Source organism: Camarhynchus parvulus, chromosome 2, assembly GCF_901933205.1.
Source record: "Camarhynchus parvulus chromosome 2, STF_HiC, whole genome shotgun sequence".
Classification (NCBI taxonomy): domain Eukaryota; kingdom Metazoa; phylum Chordata; class Aves; order Passeriformes; family Thraupidae; genus Camarhynchus; species Camarhynchus parvulus.
The window spans coordinates 79,675,202-79,690,138 of NC_044572.1; the positions used below are offsets into that span (position 1 = coordinate 79,675,202).

Consider the following 14,937-nt stretch of genomic DNA (forward strand, 5'->3'; position numbering starts at 1 on the left):
ATTTTCTTTAACTTCTATGCCAAAAAGGCTGGTACATGCCTTAAAACACTAATTTAAGCATTTTGAGTTAAAGTGTTTGTGTGTCCCAAGCTCGATGAGTTTTTTTCATAATTGACACTTGTTATTTTTATGGTATATTTGGTGGGAAAAGGATCTGCTTTATAAATCTTCTTATAAATTTGGTACCAACAGAATGTACTGCATTTATATCATTTATGAACTCATGGTGGGATGGTGGGCATACTTTGCACTGAAAAGATATCTCACTGGGATCCAATTTTCAACTTTCACGAGAGGGTATATATCAACTGCAAGTGCAAAGCAGTGAAGAAAACAAATAAAGGGAGAAAACAAAGAAAATAATTTTGAAATCTCCATGGAAGAAACTAGGAGAAGATTAGCACAGGAATTGAATGTCTAATATCAAATAATAAGAAGACAAAATTACAAGGTAATACCTGCAAATCAAACAGCAGCATCAGTGAGGTAATTTTCAGCAAGTAGGTGTAGCAAGATAATTCTCATTAATTAATTTATAATTTCTGAAGGTCTGATCTTTCTTATGTTAACTTGGCAAAATGTCCTTTGGCTTTAGAAGTCTGAACTTTTTTAGCAGTTCATATGCAAACTTGGTCTCCCTATAAGATACTCAGGTATAGTGCAATTACAATCCTTGCATAGATCAAGGTGGTCTTGCTTTTTACATTAGTGGTTCCTAACATCTGCCACAGATGTGAGAAGAACATTCAAAAGCTGAAAGTCAGCTTCTGAGTATCACATTATGAGCATATTTAGTGATACACCTAAATTTTCAGCATTAATATAAAAGTTGTGATATTTAAATTATAAAGACTGGCTTTTCTATATGCTGTTTCTGCAATCGAGAGAACCATAATCAGGGCATATATCAGGTTTTCAAAGGGTTTTCATTATATTTAACAGGGACTTCTCTTTCTCTTCGACAAATGTTTGTAAGAACATACTAAATGTCTGTGTGGTACCCCAGATACTCTATTTACTGATTCTGGTTGGAGTAGTCAGGGGCTGAGATGATACAGTATCTTTTAGGTATTAATGACATGGCAAATTAAAGCAAGATCTTAAATGTTTAGGGGACAAACTGACATCACTGAGACTGTGCTTGATTTGCAGTGTGAAATGCTCATTTGGAAAATTTTCATTTCAGAAATTCTCAGTGAAACCCTTTTCTCAACCCAAAATTAAAATTCTCCTTTTCAAGGACAGTTCTTACATTGAAGTTTAAAATATTGATGATAATATATAGAGATTCATTGGCCTACAACTGAGCATGTCATTTTTTGTGCTGGGTCTTTGCTGGCTGCAGCACAGTGTGTGCTATGGCTCTCCCTCCAGCATGAGCCAGCCTCAGCGGCAGGTCATGGACTGCGCAAGCCCTTCCTGCATGTCTGGAGTGGGGCACTTGGGAAGGGAGGTCGGGTCCCAGTCACCCTCTCCTTGTGTCCCTGCAAGGCCACTGTGCTGAGCAGGAGCTGTGGGAAAGCCAACCAGTGCAAAAGGAGCAAGCAGAGCTTCAGAAACTTACCGGACATCAGAATGCACTGAATTTCCGGGTAAATTCCTAAAAAGTGAGGAGTGCAGTCACTATTGAAAGCAGTGTTTTCATAGGTGAGGAAAGCAGTCACTACTGAAAGCAGTGTTTTCACTTAGGCAAGACACAATACAGGATAAATAAGATTTGGAGTCCTTCTGCTTATTTGATTTTAATCTGATCTCCTTGTGAGTTTTGGGACTTTGAAGACCAGAGGAAGATCTGGTTTTGTGGACACCTTTACCTTCAAACTTCACAAAACTAAACCTGCTTCTTCACGGTGTGGTTATGAGTTTTGGTTTTACCTTTTTGTAGAGGCAGAATAGGGTCAGCAGTAGACCCAGGGAAACAACATGATTTGACCATGATTCTGCTTCAGCCAGGCCAGATCTCAGGCTGGTGGGAGAGGGAAGGTCAGCCTATTTCCACAGGAACAGTTCTGTTGTAATTCCTTTTTGTTCCTCTCTTTCCTTGCTGGGGCAAACCCCCTATCCTTGTCAGCTCATCTAAACTGACCTGGTTCTGGTCAAAGTGTAGCTGGCTTGGATTTGACAGGACAGTCAAATGCGAAAGTTAGAGAAAAGGCTGTCTTCAACCTTTTAACCTGACAAACAGGTTAAAAGGTTGCATGACCATCTGCAAATGTACCTGGTATGTGAATGCTTTCTGGTTCAGTCCAGGTGTGTGCCTTCTGGATGCCCTGTGCTCAGAGAAGATTTACTGTGCTGGGTGAGGAAATCAACTTCTATATCTGTTTCATTAGACATAATTGCTCTGGCTTTGCTGTTTGAATAGCTGAATAGAAGGGAGCTCTCAGTAGTTTGCCATAGCCTAGAAGAGCCACAGTTCACTCAGTAGGTTTGGCTGCTAAAGGGTTTTGTTTAAGCAAGGGAAGTGTATTGGTAGAAGATGACTTTTCTTCAGTTTTACATACACTTATTTTTGTAAAAATGTCTGCTAAAGCATAACTCATGTACAGTCAATGACAGTGGAAGTAGTCAAGTTAGATGTAGAAGTTTTTCTAATGTGTAGTTGTTTGGGTTTTTTGTTTTTCTTTTAATTGATCTGGGTAACAGTTCAAATAAACACAATTGCGAGTGTTTAAGTCATAGATTTGTCTCATTCTCATATTCTGAATATGGCATTTCTGTGTTCATAGTGATAAAATTCAAAAGGAAGTAGCAGTCTGCTAGGAAGGTAATTTGAGAAATGAATCAGAGTGACTTGATAAGCTTGTAGGTGTTAGGATGACAGCCAATTTCAGTTTATATAAATACCTATTTTGATAACAAGACAAAGGAGAAAATACAATGAAATCTTTTCAAATAATTTAAAAACAAACATGATTATCATTGAACTGTCTTGCAAAGAAGATGAAGGAAATACAGTGGAATACTTTGCAAACCAATAAACATTACGATGAAGTTCTTGTTTTCAGCAGTATTGGTGTAGAGTTTTTTGCAATTCCCCATACAATTTGTCAAAAGGTAGTAGCATATTCTATGGAATGACAGTGCTTAAGAGTATGCTAGGTCAGTATACAATTACATTTTCTCTTTTTCACTTGAAAATATTTCTAGTATTTTCTCTAACTTGTTTTATTACTCTTTTTCTCACAAGGCACGTGATTTTGGTTTTGAACTCTGTATTTTCTGTTAAAATGCAATGTTTGTCCTTCTTTCTAACACTGAATTTAGCATGATTTGTGCATGGGATGTATAAATATGTTGATACTGTTAATGTATTTGAACTGATGCAGTTTTATGAAAAGGTCTGTGTGTCTTAATTACTCATTTCTTAAGGAAGTATATACATATATATATATCTACACAGACTAGTAATTAAACCAAAACAATACATGTAAAATGTTACTATATATGCGAGTAAATGTGACTGTAGAATCATAGAGTGGTTTGGGTTGGAAGGGACCTTTAGGGTCATCCAGTTTCAGCCTCCTGCAGTGAGCAGGGACCCTTTCAGCTAGATCAGGTTGCTCAAGCTCTATCTAACCTGACCTTGAGCACTTCCAGGGATGGGGTAATAGATAAGTGGGTGATCCCACTTTCTTATGTTTGGAATTAAGTTATGATACTTGCCATTGTAAAATTAAATACTTTTGGACCATAAGAAAAAAATTAAAATTAGTAAAAAAATCAATATAAATTTAAAATTTTCAGGTGTTGTAATTTTGATAAGTACAAGGTCATACAAAACCATGTTAATTGTATTTAAAGCTGACTGTATTTCATTTGCTGACACTTTGAGATAAAATGCTTACAATCCCTTTCATGAACATATAATGCATTAAATATTTATTTTTAAATGTGCATGCCAATGAAAAATGATTGAGAAATCTGTTATAAAAACATGTCTCTTCAGTATGTGGTTTTGTCTGCAGTTTAGCATATGAATTTGACCCAGCTAAAAACAGCCCTGGACTCAGGCCATTCCTTTTGGCAAAAGTATTCTTGTTGTCTTGGGACAGGAAGAAATGGCAACCACCATGAGTTCATGTGCCACTTCAAACAGTCCAAATTTTCTTCTGAGCAGAGCCAGCATTTAATTTGTATCTGTCTCCATGCCAAAGATCGTGTGGGTATTGGTCCTCTTGCCCTTACAGTGGTAATCCATTTGCCATTAACTGGACTTTGGTTCAAAAATACTGCATGTTTAATCCAGTGGACTGGTACCCAGTGCTGTAACAGAAAGATAATGGGCTACAAGAGAGATTAAGATTTTTGAGTAGCAAAAGCATTAAGCCAGTTTAAAGCTATTGGTTAAGCTGCTCAGAACTGGTAATGCATTAATCTTGAGCTCTGGTGTATGAGCGTAGTCGCTGCTGGTGTGTATTAAGACATCTACATGGTCACCTTGTGCTTAGCTGTTTTTCAGACTGAGTTAGCAATAACACTCTCCTAAGTCTTAAGGTGAATTTCCAGGAGATGGGAAAAGCATATGCAGTGATTCTCAGTAGCAGGTGTCTGGTTTTACCTGCTTCATGGATACCAGGGCTACAAATCTAGGATGGCTGGGTATTTCTTCTCCTGGAGAGCCATCTGTGTCATTTTGGACTCTTGAGCCTGCTTTGATCCTCCTCCTGTTGGTGGATCTGACTGACTTCCACTCCTGTAAGGACTGCAAAAGCCTCACTCAGTGGTGGTTGTGAACCTTAGCTTGAATATTCCCGTGCTGCTTCTGCGCTTCATTTTGTGTTAGTGAAGTTAGAACCCCAGGTGAAAATACCTCTCCAATCTGTTTAATTGGAATTAAGGTCTTCTAATGCAGAACTGGCATGTCATTTAGAAATTTGTTTGATGGTTATTTCCTTCTAAGGTTTGGAAAATGACAATGTTGCTTGTTTCTTTTTGTTTGTTTTTTTTCTCATTCTTTTTGAACCCTCGTTTTATATGTGTGTGTTTTTTTTTTCCTCTGCCTAGACCTGGTTAACCATTTCTGTGAACAGGTCCTCAATTTTTTACTTTGTCCCTACTTTCCTGTCGTAGCCCCATCTTCCCCTGGTGTCGACTCCGTACCCTTACAGCGCACAGGCAGCCAGCACGGCACACAGAACGCAACCGCGACCTTCCAGAGGGCCAGCTATGCGGCCGGCCCAGCCTCCAATTACGCAGACCCCTACCGACAGCTGCAGTATTGTCCTTCTGTTGAATCACCATACAGCAAATCTGGGCCAGCCATCCCACCTGAAGGGACCTTGGCTAGGTCACCTTCCATTGATAGCATTCAGAAAGACCCCAGGTGGGTGAAACCTTCTTCATTGTCTTTTATTTCCCGCTCGCGCTGAGGGTTGTAATTGCGGTTTGCTTTGCGTGTTTCTGCTGTTGGATATTAAAGAAACGCCCGTGGTGGTACATGAAAGACTTTGTTTGCATGACAGCATTGTCCTAATGCTTCACCCGGAAAGCTCTCATGAGCTGTTCTGTGTGATGAAATGATAGATGTGGTCTTGAATATGTGTGTTTAGTCTGCTTTCAGTAGTGCCACCCCTCAAAAGCTTAAGAAAAGTAATTTTCTCTGGAAATGGGAGGAGTGGAGTGACTGTTGACTCTGTAGCCATTGTGGATTGACTTTTCAAGTTGCTTCTTGGGCAGAAGTTGTTGAAGTTCTTGGTTTGTCTACATGTAATGTTTAAAATGCTGTGGAAAAGGATATTTGGGTGTTGTGCAGTGAGACTGAGCAATGTGAAAAAACCATGCAACCAGGGTTGTGTTTCATCCCATGTGTTGTACAGGCTTGCAGTGCCAGTATGTGGTAATAGAATGTATGATTACAGTTCTGCAGAAATGGTTATTGCTGTGCATTCTTTTCAAGTATTTAGCACAATTTTTAATGTTGCTGGTGACCATCCTAATCTACTTAGGGAAAGTGCAAAGAGGAAACTTTACAGCCCAAGCAGTCACATAGATAGAGAATTTTCTGGGAAATTATTTGACTTCTATAACATCAACGGAAGTGCTAGCTGGAATCCTCAATGCACTTTGTGATTCTGTTCAGTTTTCTGAGGGAAAAGAAAGGAATTCCCTTTGGTAACTTGAGTTTAAACTTGTTGAAAGTGTTAGTTTATACCAACGTTTTTCTTTGGCAGATGGTGTGATTTATTTATTTGTTTGTTGTGATGTGTAATTTAATGATAGAAGAGTCCAAAAATTTGCCTACAACAAAAATGCTGGAGGTTTTTAAGTAACAATTTGAAGAAACTTCTTTCCCAAAATCTCAAAAAAAAATTCATAAACTGATTCCTAACTTGTTTAGCATTATAGCAGTTCTTTCTCTCTCTCCACCCAGGAACAGCAGATAACATCTTATAGCACATCAGAAATATCACTGCTTGTGGAGTTTTACTTGTTCTGTCTTCAACTCTTTTTTTTTTTTGCCCTCTTAATTTTAACTGGAGAAATTTGGAAAAAAAATTGTATTTAATTGCTTCCTTTCTTCCCCCTGTGCCAAAGCAAATATTAGTAACGAGAGGGGAAAGGTATTTTTCTGAAATGATGATATTATATTTCTATTCCAAAATAATACAGCCCATGTATAAAAAAGAGCTTTGCTTTGTAATTGTGTTATGTTGAAAGTTAAGGAAACTTACATTAGAAGAGCATTAGACCAGATGAGAAATGACTGTAATCTATATGAAATGTTCTTAGGAGAAGCACGATAGAATTGAAAATGCTATTCCCTCTAAACAGGAAAGACATACTTACAGTATCTCTACAGGGCTTAGACATAATACCTTTTTAAGAAGAGGTTATTTCTGTTCAATTCCTTTGTTATCACTTTGCAACTGTTAATGTATAGGATATACAGGATATATAGAATATGTGCTAGTATTTTTCATTTGCTTCTTTTTTGGCTCTTCCTTGTCGTGGCATTTGTACATTCATGAGTATTGATTTCTGGAGGTAAAATAGGAGTGAGGAGGCATCTAGGTATAAAATGAACTTCATCAACCCTTTAAAGGGATCATTAAATGTTATTACTGATTACTGTTAGATGGATTGGAAATTTGTACAAAACTTTTGTAAATAGGTTTGCATTACTCTTGATTTCATTTATTTGATCTGTAGGCTTTGTGTGGTATACATTAGTATTTCTACCCTTGCATGTTGGTTTGAATAATTCTGATAAAGAAATATCAGAAACACACTTGGTTATGTTATGCCTTAATCCCCAGAAACCATACTCTGCCGAGGCAGACTGACTTGTGAAACTGTCTGTGGCCTACAATAGTTGCTGATCATTCAGCTATTGGAAAGACATTGGACATTTGAAAGGAGTTGGGAAAAAGTAACAAAAGCAATCAGAATGCTTTTAACATGTTGTTTTAACATGAATAGATTACAAAAACGCCAATATATTACAAGTGAGAAAGTGATAAAATGAAAGACTTTCCATATACTTCAAAAAAATAATATGGAAGGATTGAAATTACTTTGGGTAGAATGTGGGAGATACAATCAGGAAAAGGAAGATGACCCAAATGCAATACAGGTTTTCAGTGGCTGTGTTGAGCTGTGCTGTATGCCCCAGAGGGTTACCAGTTATGTCTTACACAGCAATAAAAAAGTACACAGGTTGGTCAGCAGCTGCACTTTGTCAGCCGATAAGTCAGAAGTGTCCTTACAGACCTGTTGCTGCTTTTGTTGGCTGGTGGTCAGAGTGTACAAGTTGTAGAGGGCAATAGTAGGCATCATTTTCAGACACCAAACCTACCTGTCCAACCAGAGGTCCAAAAAAATGCTTAGTGGCAGAGGAAAATCTACAAGACAAAAGCACACTATTTGTAGGCTTTTGATTAGCCTATGTATCATTCAGCTCAAGATGAAAATGTAGATATCCAGAAGAGATAGTACTCACCCTTATAAGCAATTAGCATTCTTGAAATTGAACATAATTTTCTGGAATCTTCAATTCAGACAGAATTTCTGTCTGGAGGCCCAGAAAAATGGTTGGCAGACACTGATGTAATTGACATTTTTTTCCATTGTTTTCACCATGTAGTTTGTCTTACTGATACTCTTAATTTTGAATATATGTTCTGAGCTGACATTTGGCAAATGCAATTTTAGTGTAACATCTGTTCTACATCATCCAGCTGTCATAAAATGCAGTTCAGTGTTCATTAAGTTAGAGTTTAGGACAAAAGCCTAAAAAAAAAGGGTATTAAAAGATGTTTACAATCCAGTTTCTGGCACAGGATAATTTTTAATTTATGCAGGTAAACTGTTAGCTCATAGGTGTTTATAGACAGGTAGTAAAAACTTTACACATCTATCCTGTTGGAGAGTGAGGCTTTGCTGTTTGAAAAGGAAATAAGTCCCATATCACTGTCAGAAATAATACTGAAGTTCTGCATATGGGCAATGGAAAATTTTGTATCATTGCAGACTGATTTTTCAGAACATTCTTTTATGTTTCCTTCATATTAAAAAAAAATGGAAAATAAATACGTGCTAGGGCTGTGATATCAACTGTTTCATGCCATAATTTCTTATATGAAGATGTGGTATAAGGAGGGAAATAACACAATATTTATTTCATAATTATTTGGTTTCTTCTGAACTGTGATTGAGAGAAGTCTTGAGTGTTTTAAGGTATCAGAAATACATGTTAATGTGGTATTTTCCGGCCTACTTTCATGAAGGAAGATTAATCTTTCTCTTGGCACTAACAAGTTATCTGTGGCTTGTGTATACTTATTATTATTGTTATTACTTTATTATTATTTTATTCTCCAGTTTTATTTTGTCTGTTTCTAAATTTTAGGAAAACTGGGGAATCCTAGAAATGTTGGGATCCAGTTGTCAGTATGTGTACCTTCCAGATTTAATTCCAAATTCTGAACTTGCCAAATATGTATGAACTTGACAAAAAGTTACTTTTTGAAGTTTTAACCTAGTAAGAAACTGTGTACATGTGCCGCTGTGGCTAAGTTACACTTGCTACACAACAGATGAAAATAGAACATTTTCATCTCCTCCATTTATATACATACCAGTGAGGTTCTGTGATTGCACTGGTTTTGCTGGTTTATGAACTCAAACTGTGTGGTTTGATGTGTCCAGTCACCAGGTATTCTTCATTGTTGTGTGACTTCCCACCTGTTTTTATTTACACACGTATACACAGGTCATCTCCTGCAAAGAAGCTGGCAAAAAGCTGAGGTAACAGCAAGAATTGTGTGAAATACACTCCACCATGGATACCAAAGTGATTTTCAGAGCTCACTGTCCCTTTTAATATTGCCTTGAATTATATTGATCTGCACTTAAAACTTTCCGTTATGGCTTCACTTTCCATGTGCTTCAGAACCTTTAGAACTATTTATTCAGAAAAGGTGGGGTAATTTGGTGAATGAAACTGTAAAAGGTCCATTATGCATTATAGAACAGACTACAATAATTATTTGGCTCTTGTTTAAAAAGAAGAAAACATTATCATTAGAGAATCATGTTGCAACTTCACAAGAAAAAAAAGAAATAAACCCCAGTTATCTTGTAGCAGTCCTCACCTTTAGAACTGTCTGGGTGTAAGTCAGCACAGAGACAAAAGTTTTCCAGGAGATGCATGATTTAACTGTAATACTCTCAAACATTTCTGGTCGGTTTTGCATTTTCAGAGTCAACTTCTCATTTCATTACCTCTGCTGACCTTAATTTCCTCCTAAGCAGAAAACAACAGTGCTATCTTCTAAACTTCTAAACTAGCTTTCTTTTCGCTTACGAAAGGATATAAATTAGATCACAACATTTTGTGTGAACTGTAAGTTTCAGAACTCATCTTTTTTCTCCTTTTTTTTCCCCAGAAATATATTTCATTTGCAAAATACAAGCTAGAGAGCATTCTTTTTCTGTAGGAAAAATGACAGAAGTAAAATAAACTCTAGGTTAATTTCTGTGCTCCCGTAAAACTGCTTATGAGATTAGCACACAGAGTTTGGAGCATGGCCTGTTAAATGTTTCTGCAGGAGTCTTCTCCAAATACTTAATCTCACTTTGTTACAAAGATTGTCTCAGTATTAATAGTGTTAGTCTGCTGTAAGTCTGAATAGCAGCCAGGCACTCTGAGAGTCTAAAGAATTAAGAACATAACAGTATAATCCTGCATGGGTGGGACATTGGCAATCTTGGTAGGAATGTTTCTGGTAGGTTCTTTGGGAAGGGTTGTCACTTTCAGAAAGAAACTTCTGGTGAGATGGAAGGCATTGCTGTGACTGTGGTATAGCTGGTGGCAGCACTGTGCAACACTGCTGTTTTCAGGCCTGAGACATTGGCTGGAATTTTCAGAATTCCAAGGGACTGGTGGTGGCATTGGTGAGTTTCTGGCCTAACTCTCTAATGCAAGGTGCAGAAGATTGAAGTTCAAATTCACAGTCTGCATGAGACAGAACAGGGCTTGCAGATACTCTTCCTGCTTTTATGTGACACAAGGCATGATAGGCAGCTCTCCTTTTCTCTTAATTGGTCCCTCTTACCCTTACCTGAAATTAAGGATAAAGGGGAAGGTTTCTCCAGAGGTGATGGTAGTAGGGCAGCCATGGGAAACACATTTTTAGTGAATCAGATAATGTAAATTTTGGCAGTGTAGGCTTGTCTCTGGAAGCACATGTTTCAACTCTCTAGGTCCTGTGAGCACCCTAATTTTTTGGGGATTTTTTTGCATCAAATTTACTCAGGCCAGGCCCCTTGTATTGGTAGAACCAACCGGACAGTGTTTGAGAGTGCTCATTTCATGGGTCTGTGTTTAAGTCTTTCTTTCATACAGGAAGGAAATACCAGGTTTACTTTCCCTACACAGTCTCTCAGGATTTAATCTATACTCCTCAGTATGACAAACTGATCCCAGAAGAATAAATTTGAAGAGTCTAAACAGCACAAAGATACACCCAATTCAAGAATAGCAAGTCTGGAGCACATTGCAATTCTTCGTAGAGATCTCTTCTACATTGAAGGTGGGAATTTTTACTTAGTGCACAAGTTAGTTTTTAAAAAGCATAGTAGCTGTGATAAAATAAACAGCAATCTGTTTTCCTTTCCTGATGAAGATTATTAAGGATGAATCTTGCTTCCTTAAAATAGATGGGGATGGAATACATAGACTGTCCTACAGTCTGGTAATTTGGGATTTTGGGACCTAGCTGGAAACTTTGTCTGGAAAAGATTTTCCCAGCAAGCATTTAGTTCCAGCTTGAGCATGGCAAAATAAACAAGCATCTAACTTATCATGGCAAGTGTGAACTTAGGGTGAGGTAAAGAATTGATATCCAGAACTTGTAAAACCTATTTTTGTGTGTATTTGAGCACATTGTGGTATGTGCCAACAGTTCCTGTCTTTCCACTGTTTACATTGATGTGGTTTATAAATGGCTGGGGAGGCGGGAGGCGTTGGGCACAGGTGGAACCATCTCACAGCACAGCAAATGCAATTCTGTATGTACAGAATTATCCACCTGTATTTGCTATTTTTTCTCACTGGAATTTTCCCTATATTATTTAGCAACCTTCTTTCTCTAGGATAAATGCTTGGTAGTTAAAAAAAAAAAAACCCAACCAAACTGAACCAAGAAATAGGAATTTTTTAAAATCTGTTTGGAACTACAGGAATTAAGTGACTCTGCTTTTAGCTCATTAAGTACTTACTACCTTCTTTCTCTCCTTTTTGACTGGTACCATTTTACTGACAGTGCAGGAGGCCACTCAGTAATGTTACCATCCTGTCATTCAAGAAATCTGATCCTTTCATTAGAAAATCTGCTCTGTTGTGCTCACAGAACATCGTGCTTTCAGGGTATTGTAGTAAGATGGATGGTGCTGGTCCATGAATTGGAATTGAATAATGAGTATGTCCAGGAGAGCTTACAGTTCCTAACCTGCGAGCAGAGTAGAAGAGGTTATGTGTAGCCATTTTATTTGTCAGGTTATTTAGCAACAGGGTATAATTTTGAGAGAGATGATACCTTGTCTCTTGTTTTGATCTGCAAGTTTATCTCTTCCAGTCTTCTCCTACCAGAAAGTAATTCCTTTCCATAATGCTGAAGGGAGGGAAGCAAAAGGCTCTTTAGGTACTTGTGACTGAGGCAGGGTGTTCAGGAGGATGCTGGCAGGAGAGCCAGTAGTGTGGTAAATGCACTTCTCATAGCTCAGAGGAGATGAGACTGATGTTTCCTTTTTGAAGTTTTGTCATTTCTCCTTCCTCCCCAGTGCTGGTCTGCCACTTGAAGAACAGCAACAAAGCACTTGCTCTCTTTCTCTCTTTATCTGTTGTGTATTTTAATGGCCTCATTCATCCAAGAAGAAACCAGTGGACAGTGTACTTCATACTGTTCATAGGTCATTTCTGGTTTTTGCATGGCATTACTGAGCTGCTAATGGCAAATATATGTTTCAGTGCAGTTTCTGCCTTTGTTTGCCACACGTTTCTCTCAGCATCCTGTGCCTCATTTGCAAACTTTGACAGATGCAAAATCTGTGTGGTGCCTTTCTGTGATGACAGACTGTAAGAGCCAGGAAATATTGTAAGTATATTTTCCAACCAGACATTAAAAACAATGAGAAGAATCATACTTTCAGGCTTTACTGGGCTCATGTAAGCTGTTATGATCTTCTGGCAAGATAAACCACATAAGAAGCTTCTCAGTAATAGCTCTTGGACAACTCATCAGCCAAATGGATAATAATGATCTTACTTTTTACAGGGATAGTGAGAATAAGTTAAATTTTTAAGTGCATTGAAGTTCAAATGATAATCTTGCTTTTACTTTCATGGGAAATACAATGGGAGCAAGAAGAGGGCTGGATGGGGGGAAATTTAAAGAACTGATAGAAGATCAGGATGCATAGTCTCAATTTTTTTCATTAAAAAAAGCAACTGAAAGTCATCCTTGATCTTGAGATAAATTGCCATGCAGATTTCAGAACCCAGACCTCAGTGTCATATACCATAGCTGCTTTATAAGCAGGAAACAAGAGCTAACATTGGGAGTGAGAACATTCTGCAAGATAATAATATCAATTGTTTGCTAAAAACATATCTCTGGTCTAGTGCAGAGCTAAAATGTTTGAAGGGAAAGAATGGTCAACAACTTTTATTAGTTTCTAGCAGAACTTTTTAGCTTTTATAAATTAAAAACTTGACTTTAAGAACTTCAGCTCTATGTAGATTTAAAATGTTAGATAGTAATAGACCTATCTCTGCTAACTCACTCAGATCACAAAAACTCAGAATATTCTGAGTCAGAAGGGGCCCATAAGGATCATCAAATGATCATAGGATGATTCCTGCACAGGGAGTGACACCCTGTGCCTGAAAGCATTGTACAAATGCTTCTTGAGCTCTGTCAGGCTTGGTGCTGTGACCTGTGGAGGTCCCTGTGGAGCCTGTTCCAGTACCCGACCTCTGGTTGAAGAGCCTTCTCCTGATATCAAAACTAAACCTTCTCTGACACAACTCAGGCCATTCCCTCGGGTCCTGTCACTGGTCACCAGAGTAGACGTCCGTGTCTGCCCCTCTTCTTCCTCCCATGACGAAGTTGTAACTGCAGTGAGGTCTCAGCTCAAGTGACCTTGGCCATTCCTCATATGGCTTTCCCTCAAGGCCCTTCACCATCTTCATAGCCCTCTTTTGGGATCAGAGCCTGATGTGAAGTCCAGACTCGAGCTTTTATTTCTCTGGTGCATCACTGTTCCCTGGCGATCTCCACCAGCTTCACTTGGATTGTTCTTTCACAGCCCACTCCACTGCCCCACTCCAGAAGCTCAGTGAATAAGTGAGGTTCAGAGATTCACCTCAGTTCTTAGCACTAAGCAAGCAGTTTCCTAGGAAGCAAAAGATACCACTGATCCCATAAAAAACTGCAGCCATTTTTTCCAGGGGAACTCCTAGTCCCTAGACTTACTGTGAAATATATGGGGTTTTTACTTGTTTGGGTTTTGTTTGTTTGTTTCTTTAAGCCACTGCAGCATCAGTGGGACCACTTGCTGCTTAGCTTGCCATTTACCATTAACAATTTGGGGGTCATGTTTGTCTTCACTGTGTAATGAAGTGGAAGGATCTGGATACCTGATTAATTTCTGGATAGCTGAAGACCTGGAATGAAATGGTCGGGTTTTCTTTGCCCAAAGGAGGGCTAAGAGTGAGGTATCTAGGTTTTCTGAACATACCAAAGGTAAAAATGAGGAGAAGGAAGAGCTATGTAAACTCTGTCCCAAGACAAATAATTTATGTCAGGAAATGACCAAAAGCTACACGGGTTTAAGGAAAATATTTTAATATAGTTTTTTGCTCTTTAGAAATCATTTGAAGTTAGCTTGATAATCTTTTCATTCCATGTGAGGACATGATGTATTTATTTCATAATTTCTTTTTGAAGAGGAGGACTGATGTTTGGTTTTATTCTGTTTGATGCTGTGTTTTTCTTTCTGAAAATAATTTCTTTCTGAACCTACCTGAATTTGAGCATCTTGAGTGTAAAAACTTGGTTTGAAATTTTGGGCCTAATAGCTGCAGCTTAAGAAGAGTGATCGTGTGTGTGCGTGTGTGTTGGTGAGAAGAATGAGTACAACAACACAGGTGTAACAGGTTTCTTAGTAAAAGCAATTCCATTACTTTCCCATTAGCCAGGGCTGCATGACATTTCATTGCGACTCTCTCTCAGAATCTGTGCTGATCCATCAGCCTCACTTAATCCAGCTCCTGTTGCTAGTGTGAAAAGTGGTCCCTTTTCTTGACCAGGAGAGGGCTGCTAGGTGTTTAGGCAAATGGTGAGCCTGGAGCAACCCAGAGGTGTTTGTTTTTCAGAGATGGTGTTACTTTCCTGTTAGCTGTGTGAGGTTACTGCTGTGCCTGTTCGGGTT

At 38.3% G+C, this 14,937-nt stretch overlaps 1 protein-coding gene across 7 annotated transcripts in view; it reads left to right on the forward strand.

Moving 5' to 3' along the window:
• The window catches only part of CTNND2 (catenin delta 2), a 636,038-nt gene that overhangs the window by 403,978 nt on the left and 217,123 nt on the right, over positions 1-14,937 (forward strand). For all 7 annotated transcript variants that reach the window (XM_030971656.1, XM_030971657.1, XM_030971655.1 and 4 more), the window contains one exon: positions 5,074-5,326. In XM_030971656.1, coding sequence (XP_030827516.1) covers positions 5,074-5,326 — 253 coding nt within the window. The remainder of the gene's footprint in view (positions 1-5,073; positions 5,327-14,937) is intronic.